Source organism: Ambystoma mexicanum, chromosome 5q (genome assembly GCF_040938575.1).
Source record: "Ambystoma mexicanum isolate Mex_15411 chromosome 5q, UKY_AmexF1_1, whole genome shotgun sequence".
Lineage (NCBI taxonomy): Eukaryota > Metazoa > Chordata > Amphibia > Caudata > Ambystomatidae > Ambystoma > Ambystoma mexicanum.
In genome coordinates this window covers 828,720,751-828,743,748 of record NC_090933.1, presented here as the reverse complement: position 1 = coordinate 828,743,748, position 22,998 = coordinate 828,720,751, and the positions used below count along the sequence as shown (strand labels likewise).

General features: G+C 43.7%; 1 protein-coding gene across 2 annotated transcripts in view; it reads left to right on the top strand.

Annotated features, from left to right (window-relative positions):
• Positions 1–22,998, top strand: part of MMP16 (matrix metallopeptidase 16) — an 892,963-nt gene that overhangs the window by 635,605 nt on the left and 234,360 nt on the right. For both annotated transcript variants that reach the window (XM_069621310.1, XM_069621309.1), the window contains one exon: positions 12,535–12,752. In XM_069621310.1, the coding sequence (XP_069477411.1) occupies positions 12,535–12,752 (218 nt within the window). The remainder of the gene's footprint in view (positions 1–12,534; positions 12,753–22,998) is intronic.

Below are 22,998 nucleotides of genomic sequence, written 5' to 3'. Positions count from 1 at the left end.
AGTGTTGAACCAGCAAGACAGTGTAATTGACACCTAACTTCTCCCCATGGCCAACCTTGGGCCATAGAGACTTGTTAGGTCACCTCTGATCCTTTTTTTTTCCATACCTTTTACAAACATTGTGGGTTTTGATTGCCTTCCACTCCTGTTTCACTACCCAGAGCACTGCATCTTTCTATCCTTGCAGGCTCTGTGTTCATTCCACAGGGGTGGGTTTTTGTAGTGTTTTTCTGTTTAGTTGTTACAACATATGGTGTGTTAATTTAAAGTATGTATACTTTTATTAAAATATGTTTAGAAGGCAATTATTAAATTATCATGGAAGAAGAAAGGGAGTGTATTCCCGGAAAATCAATGCCATGTTCAGTGAAAACAAGTTCAACCAAAGAATGTAACATTTGAACGTGAAGGGCTACAAAGCCAAATCTGCATTTTGCATTGGAAATGGTTTCACTGCAAGCATGGCACCGAACTGAACATTCAGTGAAATGCACTGTGATGAAATGACATGGCAAATGACTGCTGACTGCAACCCAGACACAGACCATCTACTTTAGAATATGTTAATTGGCAGCAAGCCTTATTATTCACGGAAGCTCCTCAGGGGCAACAATGCAGCTTGTTTTTTTTTGTATACGTTAGAAGGTTGTTTCTCATGAACTCATAAGTGTGCCGTCTAAACTAGAGAGTGGGATGTGGGGAGCTTGCTCCCATCGCGCACAGCAAGTGCTAGCAGATGTGCGCTTCACTTCAAGTCCCCGGGTCCCTCAGGAAGTGCATTCTTGACATCATTACCAAACTGCGATCGTGTGAAACTTGACTGGGATTCAAGCTTATCCAAGCGCAGAGCTGAGGCCTATTAAGCTTTCATCTGGCGTCCACAGGATGTGCACTATTTAGCTCAGCGTCCGTATCTTCTTCCAGAGTAATGCCGCACATGTGAACCTCAGCCTCTGATAGCCCAGCTGTCAAGAGGCAAGTAAGAAGGCTGCACTCTGCTTAAGATTCCAAAGCAAGCAGCTACAGGCTCTTATGTGTCCCAGGGATTACATCAGCACATCTCAACAATATGTATACAGAATCCATTTGAATGCTGGTGGAGGCTTTTGGATGGCTCCGAAATTAAATATACATGTAATAAATAATATAATTTCCTTTAGTTTACTTTGTTGTTGTTTTTGTTTATTTATCTCTGTAATTTTAAGAATTTTATGAGACATGAGATTTGAATCCAAATCCAAGGTCCCCCATAACTTGGCAATTGCATAACATAAATGTGGCGCATAAATGCACATAAAAGTACATACTTGTACATCAGGGCCAGCAATGTGATGCCCTCCCCTGTAGGTCTGTGTAGTGTGACTTAAGCCATTAATATGCAGGGTTTTCTAAACTTGTTCGCTTAACATGGCACTTTGGTGAAGCTTGCCACTGAATGTGTGCCTATCAATGCCTAATATTTATGATGGTTCCTGTTGGTGGGTGAGGCCACCGTAATAGTGTTTAAGTGCTTTCATCTGAATATTGTCTTCGGTAAATCAAAGTAGACATTCCTGTGTGTCTGTTCTTTGTAAAATATGTTTAAATATTAATGTCATTACATGTTAGATCATGTACATTTAAAATCAATGTAAGTTATTTCATATTCAAACACTGGAAAGGTAGTGGGAGGTAGATTCCCAACATCATTAAATGTTCTCCCCATCCTATTCTCAATCTGTGCTCACCATAGCCGTGTTATCCCCTAACCCTCACCAAACTCTGCATGCTCCTTTATGCAACCACACTCATAGCTAGCTCCATCTCCTATTGAAGCTATGGACATGATACTTTGAATCCCCCCCTCTGTCACCTTATGACACCTAGATGCCGTATTCAACCCCTTGCTTTAGATGGTAATGTTTTAGGTGGAATGATCTCTTGTTAAAGATATGGCATTAATAGGTTAGGCAATTCATTGTTCACAAGGAAACTGTTGCTAGGCAATATTGAACGTGGATTTCGCCGTATGCCATTAACATCCAAGATCAACCACCACCAAATCCAACATCAGCCCGTCACAAACCAGATACATACAAGCTCATTCCCAATGCAGTGCAGGTGGAAGAAAAGCACAAAAGAAAGCATTCCATACAGTTTGCCATGTCCTCCCATTCTGATATTCTCTGCACAGTGTGGGGATCCAAGTGGAAACTCTGATGTTTGTGTCTATCCACAGGATTCAAGCGAAGTGTGGAGAATCCTAAGGCTGGTCTGCAGGGTTGAGCATTCTGATCCCGCCGAGCAAATTCTTCTGTGACATTGCCTGTTTTCCTGTAGGAGGGAAGAGTAATCCTCATAAATCAATCAGCAATATTTAGCTCTCCACTATGCATATGCGTGCCCAGTCAAATCGCTGACTGTGCCATAGTGAAAGGTATGGTAATGCAGGATCCACGCTGGATCCCATGCCTTTCACCACTTCAAGGAGTCAATCGTCAGAACATAGATGAAATCACCCATTCTGTAGATGCAGCAGCGGTCGGGCTGTTTCACTCAGATTCCATGAGCTCAGGTAAGATATACTGAGATGATTTTGTTCAAGATGGGTTTTAGATATTGATTCTACTTCACGTTTTCATTCATTTGTACGGTGGAGAGGGGACATGGAACGATATTACATTTGTGATACTCTCATACTTTCTGCCATACAAATAAACAAGCGTTTACGTAAGCATTATATTTTCATGCTGGTGCAAATTGCTTTTTACAGCATGAAAAAGACGGATGGTCCCAGAAGAATCCATTGTAAATGATGCCCGCCATGTAAAAACATCAGGTGGCATTTACACAATTTGCACTGCAAAGTGCAAAAAGAAGGTGTACGCCAACATTTTGCACTTCGTAATGTGAATGACCAAAATTGCGCACAGGGGAACAGTTTACTCCTAAGTGCAAAAGCTGCATGTTCCCTTCATGCAATTTACTCTTTGGAGGATAATTACCTCCTTTGTCATCTCTAGGTGATGGAAATCCAGAAAACCAATATGGAAGATGGAGTTTTTCTCACATTAGAACACCCCCTCTCCAGACATTGCCCTGTTAAGCAAAACCTGATTCTATTGTATCACACCTTAGGCTCACCTGGGGTTACACTATGCTTTACCTGCCAATGTCAGCCAATGGTTTTGATGCTTATTAGATTATGTCTATCTATTTGTAAAGTCTTCACTTCATGACGTAAATGCTACTTGATGCTTTCTGCAGATTCCATAGATGTGCCTCCCCTGGTGTCTCGTGGTGGGTGGGGATATTTGTAAGCGATTTCAATCTTGCACACACCCAAGTCTCGCCCAGCATGTAGTGCGCAAATGAAACCCTTATTTATTTGTATCTATGAGTTCAATATTCCGAATGATATACCACTCATATCACACCCTTCTCCTGAGACCCCCCCCCCCCGTCACACTGAACAAGGAATCAGGCTAGTTTATAAAGGTAAATATTTATTCATGTATTTAGAATTTAAATCAGAATATATTTTAATAGGTAACAAAAATCACCAATGGGGTAACAGAACACTGAATAATTTCTTTAATGCACAAGGAATCAAGTAATGAGCACAAAAACAAATGCAGCACAGAAAAGGATACGGTTGGGTTGGTTTGAAACAGATAGCACTATGGTTAGGGGTTGCCCCTGCAACACCCCTCAACCCACCAATAGACAATTTAAATAGATAAGAGGAGAGAGCAGGTACTCAGGAATAACACAGATCAAACAGAATATCTCCCCCCTTCCCCCTTTAAACACAAGAGAAAAACGAAATTGACTTTTCAACTGTCAGGTGGCTTTGAAATTGGCAGAGCAAAAACACCAAATGTGGTCAAAAATGCTTTAATTATTGTTATCAATTTCTATGGGGGCCGCTTTGAACAGATGCAAGCAAACAAAAGCAATGATTTAATCAAAACAAAACATTTGAAATCTCAAAGTCAAAGTGGGAAATAAATTAAAGCTAATTCACACGTGTAAAACTTTGAAAAATGTCAATTCGCAGCACACTTTTCCTTATGCGATTTCTGATATAATGGGTTTTGAGTTCTAGAGATAGCTAAGGATGTTAGGTACAAGTGGGAGTTGACATTTCGCTTCTATCTTAAAAACTGAGGGAGTTATACAGGTTTTAGTGAGAGGTGTTTTTCGAAAATAAAGACACAAATTTGGACAAGGACTTCAGTTTAGAATCGGAAAATATGGCTTATGCTTTTACTCAAGGCTAGAGCATTTAGGTAGGCAACCAAATCGGGACACAGTAAGCTCTGAGACTGATTCATGACTTCATTTACAGATCCCCATCACCTTCCTCAGCGGCACCAGTCTAAAGACTCAAAGTGGGACTTATGGATCACAGTTACACAATAAAGATGACTATGAAATGGTGCTTTAGCAACTAGGCAGAAGAAGATAGCACTAAAGATTTTGACACTGTTACAGGTTATGAAAGTAGGGATAATTCAGAGATTAGTGTATAACAAGATAAGCAAGGTATACAATAGTTATCTAGCATCCTATTAATACTCTCAATCCAAAGGGATCTAAGATTTTTGGACACTCACGGTTCTGGTCAATGGATTGGGTCTATCAAGGAAGGACAGCACATCTGGCGCGGGATTGGATCGTCTAGGCCGGTCACCGGACTGCACAGGATCTGCCCTTCTTGTTTCTGGGTATTTCAAATCAGCGGGATAGCGAGTTCATCAGGAAAGCCTTATGGTAGCAAGCCAGATAGTTTCAAGATGCTAGTTTCAGGATGCTTTCCCACACCACAGCGCTCCACAGGGTTGTGAGAATAAGTTTGAGGATTGAGGCCTTGCTGAAAATGGTTCAGCTACTGCTTGGCAAGATTCTTGGCATCTGGATCTGGCAGGATGTTAAAGGCTGGATGTTGAATGCTGGAACAAAGTGCTCCGCTGGAATCAGAAGAGTCAGTCAGTCCCTATGTGTTGTCAGCTGTCTCTATTTATCCTTTCAAATGACATCACAAAATAGGTGTATGGGCCGGCTTAACTAAGCTTGCCGCTGTGAACTGGAAATGGATCAGGACCTCATCTCCGCCTTGCATCTGAGTGATTGGATCAAGGACGGATGATGCCACATTTATGGTTTGGCTTTTACAGTCCTTCGAAACCTCCCCTAGCCACTGGTAACAAAATCGAATTTTGTCCTAAATACAGATTTATACATTGGTAACCTCTACAAAAATCACACACACAGATTCCATATTTTATGTATTATCTGTTCATCAAAATCCCACCGTTGTGAGACCTTGTTTCACCTTTCTGCAGAGTTTTATCAATTTCGCCATGAACACATTTTCCAAACTTTCTGCATATTTCCACAAATGTGTGTGTTTACCATAGGGATGTGTGTGTAAAGTTTCACAATTCGAGCATTAATACAGTTCACATAAAACCACGTATATATTGCCATTCCTGTCCAGAATATGTTACACAGTTCGACCGCCTCTTGAAACTTAAAGCCACAAATTAGACTAACAAATCTGTCCTTTTTATATTTCTCACCACTTTGGATAACCAGTTATGAGTCTCTAAAAATTTTTCATTATTTATTCTTAGCAGCAAATGGCCCGCCTTTTGTCTCTCCCTGGAGCTCAAGGAGTAGCCCGCTCCTTTGGGGAATTCCTTAAAGGACCAGTTTACGACCTTTTCACACGTCCATTTCCTGGCCTGGGGATCTGCCATTGTTCAGTCCCTGGCAGTGGAAAAAAGTCTGGCCTAACCCACGATTATCATATGTCAGTGAGTTTCTGCTGAGAGGATTTCCCTCCCCTTGGGAGAAACCTGTTTTTCCACTCCTTGCAGGCCCAGCCAGGCTAATTTATTCTTAATTGCTTTACTTAAAATCCATCAGAAACCAAACTTGTTGGATCAAATGACATAAATAAATTACATTCTTAGCTTTAAACCTATGGAATCAAAAACAACTGAGATCTGTATTCCTTTTAGCACCAATCCTATTATGTTTGCTAATCCGGCAGACTTTTAGTTTAGATAACTTTGAAGTTTCATCAGGAAAGCCCATCTAACAGGGCTGTCGTTCACAGGTAGCCCAGTGTGCTGCACACAGATTTTGACGGCGGCTGTCATTTCACAGGCAATCCAGTTTTTCTGAGAGCATGTTTTGCTCTTCACATTTCAGGACTTAGTACATTCACAGTGCTTCATTAGGTTAAATGAATTTAACTGATTTTGAGTGTTGAGAAGTGTTGTGTACAGGCATTTTGCAGTTTTTAACAACAAAGTAAATGTCATTTACAGGCACATTTTTTGGAGTTTCACTTGCAAAGTGCTGCTTTTCCCTCTGCACTCTGTTTGCTTGTCATGGAGCCCACTGGCACATTTTCTGCAGTGGGTGCTCTATTCCACCACACATGCACCATGGGTGCCAGGTTGTGCATCTGCCTTTTTGTGTGTTGAAGAATGCAGTTTTGGAGGTTTTAGCATGCACAAGAGTTTTGCCGCCATTTTTGCTGTTTCTGGCACCATAAATAGCAGAGTGATGCTGCATCATATAGCAGAGTGGGTCAATACATCCCACATATTGTGTCTTCTCATTGGTTGGGGGATCTTTTGTCTTCTGGTAAACTATTCCAGAGGTGGGCATGTTTATATTGAATCATTTTCCCACTGGTATCTTGCTTGCTGTTTTTGGTTTTGGCACTTTGTCGCACAAGCCACAACATCGCCAAAACATTGGTACTGTAGAAGAGAAAAGAGAAAAGGGAGTTTGGGAGCAGTGTATGGGATTGGCATGGCAACTTGCCAATTCTTGATGATGAAAAGGCCGAAGCACCAGCTGGGCCTTGGTTTTTTTTTCTCCATTTGCTTGGCCTGGTTTTTTAACCATGTGCTTCTGCCATTCCTGCTTTAATGACTTCTTCAGACTTTCAGTACAGTTGCGGAGTGATTTCTTTGATGCTTTTAATCAGCCTCGTGTAGAGGCTTTTGACATCTTGAGAAGAAGCTTACTCTTGAAGATATCCCCTTATTCCCTCTTCTCCAACTCTCACCTTTTGCTCTCAGCCCTTACTTTTTCTCTCATCCTTCCTCTCACACTCACGTTTTCACTTACTCTCTCACCTTCATCATCGGCACCCTCTATTAATGGCTTCCTCCGTTGTTCTGTTCCCTTCTCATTCCATTGCAGACTTGCACCCCTTATCACATCCTCCTTTTAAACTTTGCACTCTCCTCCTTGCACCCTGGTGTCTATAAATGCAAAATGCAAAAAATAACAGAAAACGCCAAACCGATTGGCATTGCCAATACTTCTGATATGATATATGATATGGTATATTGTTTGGAGTTATCAGGTGGTTGGGCTGTGTGGAGCATAGGGACCTGTTGTGTCAGTATAGTCAGAGGTTTTACATCCCTGCATTAGAACATTTGATTAATTATTTAAATCACCCCCAGCAGTGCTCTAAATGGGAATATATTTGCATATTTGAGTAAAGAAAAAAGATCTCGTTGGATCACTGTTTGTCTTCCTATAGAAGCAACTCTTAAGATGGATTTCTGAACTCTGTCCTGGAGGGGCAGAGGTTCAGAAGGCCAGCCTAGTTTCTTGGAACAGGGTAACCTTTGGACAAGCCAGACCAATCAGGGTAGCGATGGCGGCGGTCAAGACTAGGTCTCAAGAGGGGTGAGGGTGACTGAAAGCCTGCAATGAGCACATAAAGCAATGACGCTTAAAAATTACACCAGACAGGTGTTATATTAAAAAATAGACACATTTATTACAAGGCCTTTGTAACATTGACCATAGTAAAGAATCACGGTAAAACTCAAATAAACCAAAACATCACAAGCAATACAATATATATATACAAGACAAAGGGGTCTAAGGAATGAGAAGCACGAAAAAAATATGCAGACCACCTAGATGGGGAGGAAAACAGGCAGTGCAAGTAATCGTTAGACCCAGTTCGACATCAGAGGCCACCTAACTAGAAGGAAGTCTGAGCCCTACGAAGAGTGGAGCCTTGTGCTCAAAAGTACCTGCACACACGGGTGCCAACAGGCAAAGGGGAGTCTCTTCAGGGAAATCAGGCAGTTCTGTGAGGTGAACAAAACTATGATGAACAGATCCCTGCTACTCAAGCACGGCCTCCACTTGTGGGCAGAAGCAGGGCGCGAGTGCGGAAAAGGGTTGCTGTTTATGACAGCGATGGAAAGCCACAGGCTCCTGCTGGAGGGCGACCAGTTTGGGTATTGACTAGTCACCGGTCCCCGATGCAGGCAGACCCAGGCTTCTCCGGTTCCATTTCGGTACTGGCAGGTTCAGATGCGATCAGCAGGATGTCTCGACGCTGTGTAGATTCCGCGACAGCAGGAGTCAGGGTCGAGGGTGTCCCAAATGCAGCGAACACGCACAGGTTTGTTACCACAGCAGGGCAACTCGGCAACCGTGTGTATTCCGGTCCCAAAGCACACGTCTCACTTCAGACCTGGGAACGGCAAGTGTACGAATCGTGTGAGAGTGCCGAGGACACAGGATTAGCAGTAAGCCAGACGGTGGTGACAGAGCAAGGTTCCTGTGTAGGCTGGTCAGACCACTGGATGGCCCAAGGATGCTTCTGAAGGCTTACATACAGGATTTGGTGAAGATACCAAGAATAGTTGTTCCCACTATTCTAAAGGGTCGAAGCACCTTTGCAGACCTTCTCGTTCGATCAGAGGCCGAGTGGTCTCGCAGGACGACAGCAGTGCAGGGTGCCAAACCTTCAGCGAGTCAGCAGCGATTCCTCGACTCAGCTTCTTAGTTGCAGGATACTTGGCTCCTTATCCTTTGTTCGTGAGAACTCAGGAGATCAACCTGGTAGTAGGGTTTTCAGCCTCTTCTTATCCAGAGTTACCTTCGCGCCAAAACGGAGAGGGCCCAATGGGAGATCCGCTCACAAACACTCACACCATACGTGGACCTATGATGGACCACGGTGGTCCTAGGCATTCAGGACACTCTAGACTCTCTGGCACCCAGGATGTGTATTGGGAACAGACATCCCAGCCCACATCCTGAAGGCACACACAAGGCATGCAGAAGCCTGTGAAAGCGTTGTGTTTCGCGGGAAAGTGCATGACCAAATAAGGACTGCCCCGGGTCGGCTCGACCTGGGGGAAGGTGAAGGGGCAAGACGGTCAGCGGACAGGACAAAGAACCTCGTGGCATGGCCATTTTGGAGGCCAGGCCACCCTTTTGGGCCAAACGCGGGAAGCGCGGTTAACATGGCAAAAAGGGGTTCAAAACACAAAGAAACGATAGCTGCCACCAGTCCCGTCCGTGACGGGACTGGTCACACTTGCACATTTCATGATAAGTCCAGTGAGAGTTTCTAGGGCCATTGGAATGACTAGAGACCCAAGAGCGCAGTAATGTAAGTTACAGTGCACTCTTGTTTCATGTTGCTCAAAAGCTGCAATATGAGGGAAGGACTATGGGAAATTAAGTCTTCCGGTACTGACTGTCTTAAGGGCATGTCAGTTTCCCCGTAAGAATGAATGAAAGCCCAGAGGAGTGCGGCGGAAGCCCGGCTTTTCTGGCAAAGTCTAGATCAGGGTGTAAAACAACAGCAAAAGGTTTGGGGGTTGCCACATGGAAGGAACATTACCTACAATTATTAAATCTTTCCTAACAGCAACATAATGTTATTTATATAGCGCCTTAATCCAAAGCGCTTTACAGAGCACATATTTACATACAATATCACCCAACCGAAATTGGTATTCATTTATCGACATCGGAAAGATGAAAGGCTGAGTTGGCCTTGCTGGGATTCGAACCTGCAACCTGTAGATCAGCAGCGAGCACTCCACCCGCTGAGCTATCTAACTGGCATACATTTGGTACATAGATACAGACTCATAAACCTGACAGTGGTTTGTATTTCAAAGCAACATGATGCAGACTAGAAATGTTTAAAATTAATATAAAAAGGCTGATATAAAACATTGGAAAATGGTGCACAAATCTGCTGACATCTCTGATGTATAAATAGACCCGAGTACTAATCACCTACACTGAGACTCGCTGAATGACTGGGCTTCAGGGGTCGCCTTGACCCTTTGTTCGGAGGGAGAAAGGGTTGAGGTGTTGATGAGTGTCAAACGGAACTGATTTGATATGATGTGGCATTTATAACGCACCTGTACGCAGGTGACTCCGGCTGAACCTTAGTTCAGCTGGTCATTTTAAGAGTGAATATGACACCTTCACACTCTGGTAGATGCTGAGCACCAGCCTACTTCATGCAGATGGCGAAAAGAATAATTAATCACAAAACAGGAAACCATGGCTGCCTTTCCTCAGGGGAAAGGCTACACAGGGACACGCATTCGTTTGTTACTGACATTTTGTTTTCGAGTCCTTCATTACCACATCGGGGACCTGATCTGTTGGCAATTTACTGTCAACATACAAGTAGTACAAGAAGAATTAGCATTTTATGGCACTCCTACTCCACTCCTACTCCAAGGCACCTCTAAAGTTGTTTGTAGACCCCGCCTCCAGCACCAAAATTGTGCACATGCAGCGTGCATTTATTTTGTTCCATAGACCAGTACGCACAGTTTTCACGTTGCACCAAGCATATGACCGGACGCTTTCAGAACCAGATATTTTAACATGGACCACACTGTTTCACTCATGCGTCACCATTTCACACCTGGTGGACTACCAGGCATTCTGCACAGGCCTGCATCACTGTTGCACATCTCAAGTCACGATCTACGCACCAGAGAGGATACACTACACCTGGAGCCATACCCAATTGTGGAACCACATCACTCCACTTACCTCCATGGATACTCCACGACCAACCGGAACTATTCGCTGAGTTCCACATAGAATAATTCTTCACTCTATGGGCACGTATGGACTACTACCATGGCAAATAGGGGGTACAGACCCCTGCAGGATTCCCTCACCACTACCGTATCCACCACTAGTGGACCTCTTTGAGGATCATTTGGTCATGATCCTCACTTGTTTTCCTCTCAGATTTGGGACCCACCCTGGGCCATTCCAGTCTGCGGGACCCTGAGAGACGTCGGCCTTCAGGACACTTCGGCCTACTCTTAAAGTGCAACTTCGCACTAGCAATCCAGCAATTATATGAGGATTGTCCAAAGCATCCTACTGCTATTGCAGGTGAAGTATCACCACGGCACCACTCGGCCAGTATTGAATACTATTATGAACCAGTCAATTATTCTCTGAGATCCTGACAGCTTCTTTTAAACCTACAGATTCTACGGACAGCACCACAATTGGTGTCCCTCCTGACGAAGGCCAGCATATAGACAGGCTTCAATCAAGCCCTATTTTGTCCGAAACACACCTGTGTCAATCCCCGTGACACAACTGTACCATCCCCCTCTCGTGTATGTTTTGTAAAGACTGTTGTGTACACCTTGTGTGAACCAATCCTGGGACCATTTTAAGTCTCAGGCGCACTTCCCTTGCATAGTAGGTTTTTTCTACCTCATCTGTCTTTGGAATGTGCCTCCCTGTGGAGTTTTGACCTCAATACCTCTGAGGTCGACACTTACCCGTGTTACCATCATTCACAATCACTCTTGTCCGTTTGTTTTCTCAAAACTTTGTGCTTATCGAAAGTACTGTAAAGTAAATTGTAAAATCAACACAAAATGCTCTGTGTCATTGTGAAATAAACATACACACACAGAACAACTTTATGGCGTGTAGGATCTTTTCATCCTGATTATTTTCTTCTTGTACATGTACCCACCTGGGTAAATCAGGACTCCGCCTGGCGCCCCCCTATATTTTTTTACAACATACAAGTAGTGAAAGCGTTTCCAGCATATGGACCAACCCACAGTATTGTAACTACTGTGAAAATATACACCACTGTATTCAAATGAGTACTTCTATCTCATTGGTTATTGGAGTTGTATCACAGCAGGTCTGGGTGGGCATGGGGCGTTTCAGAGTGTGTGCGTGAGTGCTTGTGTGTGTTTATATATTAGAAACACAAAGCCATCCAGTTTAGTGTTGGCCACCTATCAGAAGGCTAACTGAAATGAGAACACATCTTTTCAGGGCATTCTGAATGGAATTGTTTTTATAGTTACAGGCAACTTGTTCTATGTAGTCCCACCAGTTTCACATATATCTATGTATTGGGTTTGTTATAAGGCATCATATATATATATATAGAAAATACTCCAGACCACACAGAGAGAAAGTCGCTACACGTGGAAGAAAGACATAGAGGTCAAGGGGAGGGAGGGCCATGCAAGGTAAGTACAGGGGAACCAGCAAGTAGACTGAAACCGACAAGGACAGGCATTGCAGATGTGCAGGATCTTGGAAGCAGTGCACATATCAAACAATGGGGCAGATCGTATTTGATGCATTTGTACATCGCTTCGGCAGGTTTCGTATCAGCAGATATTGTAAATTGTTCCCATGTAGCACTTACGTAAATATCCTGCTTTCCTTTTACAGGTCCACCAGACAAGATTCCACCCCCTACAAAGCCACTGCCCACGGTTCCCCCACACCGCTCCCTCCCTCCGGTAGATCCACGGAAGACCGACCGACAGCCCAAGCCACCACGACCGCCCACTGGAGACAAGCCATCCTACCCTGGAGTCAAACCCAACATCTGTGATGGGAACTTTAACACGCTGGCTATTCTCCGACGGGAGATGTTTGTTTTCAAGGTAGGAGGTTGTGGATGTCATGATATGATCTCAAGTGTCTGTCTTAATACTGAGCACAAGAAGTACTCACGTTCATTGTAGCTCTGCTTTCCCAGCAGAATCCAAGTTAAAAAAAAAAAAGAAAAATCCAGAAAGGCATCACAGTGACCACAAAGCAGTGGCTTGATTGCATGTCTGGATGAGTGTCTGTGCAATTTTCTACTTTGGGTATACATTTATGTCACATATTCTGTAAAACCTCATTAAGGCACCCAGAATGTAGCAATTGTCATTCTGAGTCCTGAAATGCAGACACAGTGCATTTTTTAAAGGGGTGGGGGCAGCTACTTTACGGCACCTAGAGTTTAACAAATGACATTCTGAGTCGTGAAATGTAGACACAGAGTAAGCGGGTAAAGGGGGTGGGGGAACCTTATTATTGTTGACCCAGTTCGTTTTGTGAGATCTATGGCATTTGCTGAACCTTAAGAGGGAGGGTGAAGTTCTCCATGAGAAGTTTGTAATTTTGTAAGAATTGTTTCCCGATATGTCATCTTATGCAGCAAGACATATAATGGAATCTCCTAGACTGGCTGGCTGCGATGCACCCAGCAAATCCATCATCTTGAAGTTTTACATTATGCTTTTGCAATCCTATACATACAGAATGGAGGTTGGGGCATTGATTCGGGAACCTAAATCTTCCCCTTCTTTCAAGTGACAAACAGAATGTAATATAATCATTTGTTACTTAACAAGCCTAACAGATCACATGGGCGGTAGTGTGGAGGGATGTTTTGCAGGCCCACAGCTAAACAAGACCTTGTTTTTGTGTGTCTGTGTGATAAGCATGTGCATTTCCCAGTGTTGTGCATTTTATTTTGAACAGCAGTTGCCTTTGCACAGAAAATGCATGCCTGACCTGTCGGTTAGTACTTCTGTAAGCGATATTCAATCAACACTACAGCTAAGTCAATGCCTAGTCTGGGATGCTGAGGAAAACCCTTATTGATGTGTTTTTATGTCCAGTTCAGTACTCTGGATGGCAACCCTTGTATAACACCCCCCTCTTAGAATCCCCCTGACCCCACTGAGCCAAGAAGTAGGTTTGTTTTGCAAATTAAAAGGCTTGTTTGAAAATGTAAACAAAATATATATATATATATATATATATATATATATATCACACTTCTATAAATAAATTGATAATGGATATTACACTTTTGAATATGAGTAATCAGCAAGAGGTAACTTATGAATAGGAACAGAAGAATAAGGTGGGAAAGAATGCTTTATATGGTTCAAGGAAACGCAATGATGAATGAAATGCAGTACAGAAAATAACTTGATATGGCTTCAACAAAAGACAATGTAATCACTTTTCCTTGACAATTCACCCCCCCTCCCCTATGCAATGTAAGAAATGGAAGGTGAGCACACAGTCTTCAAGAATCCCAACAAAATGCAATACGAAATGCAGTTCCCCCCAGCAAGCTTAGAGGAAAACAGGTAGAGGTTTGAAACACAGGCCCAAAATGCTTTGAATGTGATGACAATGAAGTGAGAAATGTGATTAAAATGCTTTTAATTCCCTCTAGAGGTTCAGGGTGGGTGATATCTAGTTTATATTAGTTCAGGCTCACTTTAGCAATGCTCTATGTGTAACCAGCAGGTTAAAACGAATTTTAGCAAAGGAAAGCAAGAAGCTGTTGATTTTTACACGTGGCTGAAATTGTGCAAAATGTCAAATCGCGGCAAATTTACTTGCACGCGTCGAGCGTAATTACAGAGGCACTATAAGGAGTTGGAAGTCGGTTCTAGGTTCGTTGGAAAGCCTAGAATCTTAGCTTTAAAATGAAAGTTAAATCTCGTTCCTAGCAGATTTGAAATTTTAAAGCTCAGAATGACAGATGACAGTTTTCAGTTTTAAAGATGACAGAATGACACGATTCTAGGAGGCAGTTCTAATAGGGTAAAATAGTTTGGATTAGATTATTTTAAACTAAGAGATTGGTTTTGGCACAATGAGTACTCACACTATATTTTTGAAATAAGCCGTCAAGGTCTGGTCAGGTTGGACGGGACTTCCGGCGGGTGGTTCTGAACAGCGGTCTGGTCTCTGGTTCTGCTCTCAGCACTGCACAGTTCTGGTTTCTCTGGATCTCTGGTCTCTCTGGATCTCTGGTCTCTCTGGATCTCTGGTCTCTCTGGATCTCTGGTCTCTGGAGGTTGATGGATTTGAAGTCTGGAGTCTCCCGGCAAAGCGTCCCGCAAGAAAGTGGAAAGTGAATGTCCTACCTGGGTTTCAGTGGCCCTTTTTATGTGTTTTGAAAATGGGTGTGTGCCTGGGCCTAGCTAAGCCTGCACCTCTCTACTTGTCATTGGCCCAATTCTCCCCTCTCCCATGATTGGGGGAAGGAAATGGATTGTCGTCATGATGAGGTCTGTTTATGGGTCAGAGGATCCTCCCCTGGTCAATTTGCCCACAAATCTATATTTGATTCAAATACATATTTCCCCGAAACACAATTTGTTGAAATTACATGTACACATTATATATTCCTTATGGTCCACAACATTTTGTGCTTTTCGGTCGGTATACCAATATCGGACATTTACCAAAAATTACACAAATGTGCGCAAGGAGTATGGACATTAATTGATGAAGTGTCAGATTTCTAACATGCAGACATTTGGAGTAAGACCCTATTTTCCGCTAGCAACCCCTGGAATACACCACAGGGTCCTAACACCTCTTAAAATGTGCACGGAAAAATCACAAGAATAATGGTATTAATTATATAATTTTGACCAGTCCGCACTATGAGTTATCTATCTTTTTAAAATTATGCCCTGGTCAAAAAGGGGTGTGGCTTCCCACATCACAGGGTGGAATAACTGGTTTATCCACTTCCCCCAAGCTCATCTGCTAGCAGAGGCACTGCCCCTCCCAGTTTCTCCCAAGAGAAAGCTATTTTACGACCCCCCCAATATAACATTTGCCTGAGCCCAGGACAGTGCATTGTTCTGTGTCCCTGCCCAAAGTTCCGTAGGTGCCCCTCCCCTAATCTAATCAGAGAGGTGTCATCTCCTTTTGGTGGGGAAGCAGGATGCAGCTAGGCCTGGGAAGAGTGGCTGAGCAGGTTTCTCCTGTCGGGGGTAGTTGTCAGGCAGAATTCAGCTAAATGTCACTTTATTTCCCAGTTTTCTACATTCAAATCCAACTTACATGCAGCTATTTTTTATATATACATTAAATAAATACTTCCTTCAAGTCATTTCAGAATATAGTTTTACATTGTATCCACCTCTTAGCAAGTCTTTCCTTGGCCTGGTTTCGGTTCATTTGTTCAGTTTTACACAAAAGTCTGGTGGTTTTAAAACGCCGCCTTTCTGATAGTGGTGAGCACCGGTACTGCATCCATTTTTGACATTAAGAAAATGAATTCCCCACAGTTCTGGGTTGCTTTTGGCAATCAGCATTGCCATTCCCAATGGTTTCAGGCTACTGTGTGTGTAGCCCAATGGTGGTTTTAGGCGGTGCCCTCCTGTGTTCACAACATAGGCAAAAATGGGTGGCAGCCTATTCTTCATGTTTTCCCTGTGCACTCTCTGGGGAGTTCTGGCCATCATGATGTTTTCAATGCCAGTAACGCACAGTTTTATGGTAGGGCTTGGATGCATGGGTAAAAACATCCCACACTTCTTACGTCGGGGGTAACAATTGCTTGCATACATGCATAAGGACTTGTTTGCAGAAGCTGCAGATAAAACATGAGTTTGATTTCTGTCTTTTGGTGATGGACTAGCGACCCGAAAGGTATCAAAGTAAAGCAATATATCTAACATGGGATGTCCAGGGAGATTAAGAGTCCTCAGGACATTGATCCAATATATTTCATCCACTTGGCCTCAAGCGCATGGACCGCATCTCTCCAGCCCTAAAATCTCTCCACTGCCTCCCGGTTGCTGCAAGGATCAAATTCAAATCCCTCTGCATCTTCCATAAAGATGTCTGAGGCCAGGGACCATGCTAACTACAACCGGTTCTCACTAAATGCTCCAGATCTGTACTTTGCTCTGGAACCAACTCTCTGTGTGTCAAGCACTTTGCCAAACAGCGAGCTGGTGACCGATCTCTTTCCTTGGCAGGCTCCCTCCTGTGGAACAGCCTCCCCCTTCCTCTTTGTCTTAAGTCAGATCTCCTCAAATTCTGGAAGCTCCTCAAGACCTTCCTTTTATCCTCCTCCTTCCCTTCCTCCCTCCCTCCTCTGCTAAACCCCACAGTTGCTGAGATTGGTGACCAGGGGTCTTATGTGTCCTGCTGGGTCTTAGCCTCCGACCCCCAGTCGCCTTAAGCCTCAGCCCACTTCTGACACTTGCCTTGGCACCGACTGGCATATGCCACCATAGACCTGCACTTATTTATTGGCAGCTGCCCACTCTCACCAAGTCACTTAACAGCTGCTTACTAGCTAGCTGTCCATTGTTAACAATTCACTTAACAGCTGCTTACTCCCTAGTACTTCCCTCTTTGGTACACCTATCACTTACCCCTCAATTCCGCACCCATTCTCTTTCTCTGCACTTGCACGTTCTGAATGCTCACAAGGCCTAGTATGGCTGACTCTATCTTTCGTTGTCATATTCGCTTTTCTTTCCCATGTTCCCTCACTGTTGCCATGTAGGCACTTTGAAACACAATTTACTTGATGTATAAGTGCCTTACAAATGCACAATAAATAAAATAAATGAATCATTATCTGCAAGCCCGTTGAAAGACTTACCATTTTACACTTGCCAATACTCTGAGTCCCAGGGGAGTACCCAGAAAGGTTCTTCCTGAGGTACCGTTGAGTAGTTATTTAAAGACTCTTGTAATTGTAATCAATAGTTAGGATTGTAAATGAGACCCTGGCATTTATAGGCAGCAAATGTATGTTCTTGCTTGGAGGTATTGTATTGTATAAGGATTTATAAAGCGTGGCATAGACCAAAAAGGCATCAAGGCGCTGGGAAAAAAAACACCGGAGAGGAGAGGAGACCTACCCAGTTAAAACAGAAACATTACATTTTTAGCAGCAGCATCCCTCAGTACCTGAAGCCACTGTTTAGGTTGCTGTGAGGCACCATTTGAGAGAGCATTATAGTTACCAGTCCGATTTCCTAATCGCTGTAATACATTAATATGTAGAGTTCAAGATAAAAAATTATCTGCTCATCAATATACAAAGGAGTGTCCATATGTTCATTCAGGGAGCTCAATCTTATTCTCTGTGCATATGGGAATTACAGGTGCAGAGAAATGCGGGGATAGCTTATTGTTGTTAGGTGCAGCATGTATGGTTCAGATGACTTATAGCTTTGTACTTATTGAGGATGAGCCAATTGGCCCCTTTCGATCTATCAGTGCAACTAAATATGTTTGAAGGTGAGCATTGCCAGCTTCCACAACAGTAATAGACATGACCCGTGTCATGAAGTATACTAAAGATCCCAAGATCGGCTTTGCACATACATGGACCCACATGGAATAAACTCCCCCCTGCAGAGCAGCAGCCATCACATGGAGATTCACGAGCACCCCCTAAGGAGAAAAAGCAGTGTGTGTAGGACATCGCTCCCACAGACCATCTGTAGAGGGGTACACAACCCAGCCATTCTGGACAGACACATATCCAGCCCGCTCAACAGGCCTACTTCAGGTGAGCCTAGGGCCCCTGCACTGGACAGTCCAAACCCAAGTACCTCTTCTGTGGAAAGTAATCTCAGAAATCCCAGACAAAAATAACTGAGAAGATAATTTATAAATCCAAGAATCCCCAATGAGCATAACAGAGCAAGGTGTGAGCCCAATAACCCCTTCATCAGAAAAGGTCAACAGCCACAACTCTTTTCTGAAGTCCAGATGATCAGGAAGCACTGCTGAGAAGGCCCCTCATCTGAGATCCCCCCACTAACTACTGGCCCACAATAATCCTTGCATGGGTACATACACCCTTTGGAAAAGGGGAACCAAAGAGCTTACAAAATGATGCCATGGACCTTAGGTGTCAAATGAGCAACAGGGCAGACACCCCTCTAAGAGGCTGGAAAATAAGGATGGGGCTTCTAAGACCCTGACCCTCACAAAGGGAACAATGTTCATGGGCAGAGGGAGCCTCCCCGGTGATGGGCCTGTATCTAAGACCTCCTATTGAGGCATTTGTGCATTAAAAATTAACAGCATGCAATCTTGCCTGAAAGCCACAGCCCCTAGAGCCACATTCCAAGTGGGCTGAAGAACATTCCTAAAACAGAAGGATCCAGGTCTCTAACGTGCCCAGATTCAGACCCACAACTTCTAAAATGTCGCCCAAGTAGATGTTGTTCGTTATCACAGAACCCATATGATCCGTGGTTTGGAGGAAAAGGAGGATGTAGGCTAATTCAGAACAGGAACCCATGATCTCTTCAACCAGCTCTCCCTGCAATCGAGATGGGCAGCTGAAACTGGTCAGTAGCAAGCACACAATTGCATCTAGAATTGTATAAAACAAGGACCGATGCAGTAGGCTTAGTACAAATCAAAAAAGCATGCCAGCATAATGATTGAAACCAGAATCCAATGCTGGACAAATCGGCAGACAGGACAAGGCAATCACCACACAAAGTGTGGGATTGGCCTCCCTCCACAACTAATAAAATAGTGTCAGAGGATTGACAGGCAGGGGCGTGTCCACACTCCTTTGACTGGGATGGACCAAGTGGGGCACTGACTTATGTCAGCGTGAAATGAAGTGCGAGCGCGCACACACATAATGATCATAGTTTAGGATAATGAGGTGGCAATAATATTCCAGGGGTTGCCACTCCTTGGACATGCCACTTCCGACAGGAAGATCCCTCTCAACCATATTCCAATCGTCCAAACGAGACACACTACAACAGTACAGAGAACAGGCCACATTTCTTCAGCAGGCAGAAGATAGGTACTCAACGAGGGTCAGCAGTTCCCTTTGTCCTCACCATTGGGGAGGATGAGGCTCATTAGAACTCAGAGCATCTTCCTCACCTATTAATGTGCTAGATCACAACAGAGGCTACACATTACCGAGGGCACAACCTGCTGCTGCCAACATACACCCAAAACTTTACTGGACCTAAAATGAACAGCCAATTTATACCCGCTCAATCTATCAATCAAGATGACTCAAGGACCTGTCTGAAGCAGACGGGCCACCTCTACATATATCATGGACACACAGATCACCTCTTAGAAAGCTTGTTTGCAACTACACATTAAGCATTCCATAAAACAATCCACTTATATGGCCAATGAGCTGATCCAATCATGACCCACTGAGGTCCAATGTTGCTGTGGCATATGTAGAAGGCCCTAACTCTCAGGTATTTTATTTATTATTTATTTATTTTCACATTTATTGAGCGGACTAAACCCAAAGGCATCAAGGTGCTGAAACATACATGTTACTTGCAATACGTTCATTGAACCATGGACATGAAGTGGTGGAAGGTGGACATCAGAAGCAGATTTATCCAAACAACCAGGTTTTAAGGGCTTTCTGTAAAACCCAATAGGAGGGCTCAGTCATAGAGCTGGCACCAAAGAGTTCCAGTGTTTAGCTACCATGGAAAGGAAACAAGCTGCCAGCTTTGGCTGGTTTGAATTTGGGCAGGGTAAGACGGTGTGCATGGGATACTCTAGTAGGTCTGGTCAAGTGGGCTTTCCTGATTCTCTGAGAGAGGTAGGAAGGATCAGTGTTTGACAGGCATCGGTGCACAATAGATAAAGCTTTGAATAATCTGTTCTTTATCGGGAGCCAGTGTGCATTTCTTCTAGCCGTGGAAATGTGATCCCTTCTGGGAATGTTGAGTGCTGCAGGGAGAGCGTTATTCTGTATGATTTGCATTTTGTGAATGTTGGCGGTTGAGGTGCCTGCATTCAGTGCATTGCAATAGTCAAATCCAATGACTGCTTGCGCAATAGTCAGACAGCTACCCGCCGAGAGAAAGGGTCTGGAGGCATTAATCAGCGTAGTTGAGTAGGCAGCGGAGGAGGCAATGGAGTTAACTTGTCGGGTAAGGGATAGGGTGGCATCTAGGTGGACTCCCAGTGTGTTCAAAGAGTGGGAAACACGGATTGAGATGCCATCAATGTTGAAGGAGGTGAAGCATGGGTTGAGCTTTCTGAGTACCGCTGCAAGTCCTATGAGAAGGAGCTGAGTTCTTTCGTCATTGAAACACAAGCAGTCAGTAGCCATCCAGGTGTGGATAGTCGGATAGACAGTGTTTAGAGTGTTATAGTCTTCTTGGTAGTTACCTGTGAATGGGAGGGGGATTTGAGTATCATCAGCATAATGGGTGTACAATATGCCGATAGAGTCTAGAAGGAGAAACAGAGGTGTGGTGAAAATGCTATAGAGGGTGTGGGAGACACAGGGACCTCTGGACACACCACAGAACATAGGTGCCGGTGGAACACAGGTATTGTCAGCGAAGACTTTGACAGATCTTTCATCCAGAAAAGAGGGAATCCAGGCATTGGCCTCAGAAGAAAAGTTGGCTGCCAAAGAGAGGTGGCGGCAGAGGCTCTTATGGTCAACAAAATCAAAGGCAGCAGGCACATCTAGGAGAAGGAGAAGTGCCAGCTTTCCCTCATCCCTGATGTCGTCAACCTGATTCTTTTAGGTCAAGTAATGCAGATTCTGTTCCATGGCCTGGACAGAATCCCGATTGGCGCTTTCCCAGAATATGGTAAATTCCAAGATAGTGCTGATTTTGGATGTATGCTTCCCTGCCCCAGAAACTCTGTGAGTAGTGTATGCCAACCTCACAGATGCCCAATAACATAACATTTTCAAGGCCGATGACTTGCTCGGAGAACAGCGACCCTGCCTACTTATCACTACCAGCCAGGTCCACTGAATCTGCTGAAATGACCACAAAATGAATACCCCACCGGGAGATGTGTCCTGAATGCTGCAGCACGACTCACCAAAGGACTCCGCAAATGCTCCCACATCACCCCATCCCTCATCAAACTGCACTGGCTTTGGCTCCTCCATAATGGGCAACTGTTGTTGCCCTTTATGGAGGAACCACCCCTGTACAAGACAAGCCAATCTGAACCAAATTCTGAACTCAAGGGGCAGACTCTGCAGTTAATTATGAAAATTGGCAATCGAGACAATATACCACAACATAACATTTATCAGACATTGCTATCACCCAGGAATTTCTTTGTTCCCTATTGTAAATCCTCTACATTTCAAATATTCAACTGGTTGGGCTACCTAATGTGAGAAAGCGCTGACGAATTATGCTAAGGTTGCCTTGTCTGACAAGAATCTTCTTGAAAAGCATTCTTATATGTTTCCCATTTCATATATTGGCTTTTGTCCTTCATCATGATTCTTTAAGCAATCACCTAAACTTGTAAAAAATGAATCACAGGTCCTAAATTAGCTTTATTTTTGTTTAAACATTTCTACATTTCCTTTCTGGCCAGCATTGCCTTTCAGACAAAGATACCGACTAGGTTTAAACAAGGCTCTCCTATTATGGGCCCTCTCTATAGTCAATGGGGGTGTCTCTTGCCAAATACTAATATTGTCATGCATTATCCAGTCATTTTCGGCCTGAGCTTGCACCGCTTTTCCCTGGCAACCTTTCGAGCATTGGAGAGCGAGAAGCAGCAACATGACTTACTGCTGCATTTCCCACCGGAAGAAACACTGTTTACACTACATTTGCTTGGGTAAAGGACAGAGTTAACAGTGACACCAGAAACAGGCTTGCCTTTGCGCACAGTCGTAGCCCTTTACCACAGACGGTTACAAACGACATGTTTTCATTTCCTGAAACAGAGCTTCCTTGCATCTGAATTAATGGGCCTGTGTACATGGCCTGATCAACTGCAGAAATTCCAGGAGAATCCGATCAATGGGTGCATTCACACTGGTGTGTTTGAGTGGCAGTCTTGAAAATAACACGAGTCTCACTTTGGCCAATTTAAAACAAGTATTTGTTCCCAATATGAATATTATAGTTTTAAGGAAGCTTTTGAGTGGTACTGCACTTGTACTTTGCTATAGCACGCATGAAAAACCTTATATATGTAAACATGTAAAGCAGTCACGACTTGCAATCATTGAATGCATTATCTTCAAAGAGGGCCGTTCTGAAAATGCCTCATAGCTGAAAGTGTGAAAGGTACGATCCTGCAAAACTGATTTCAATGAGCAATATCTTCAATTAGAATTTA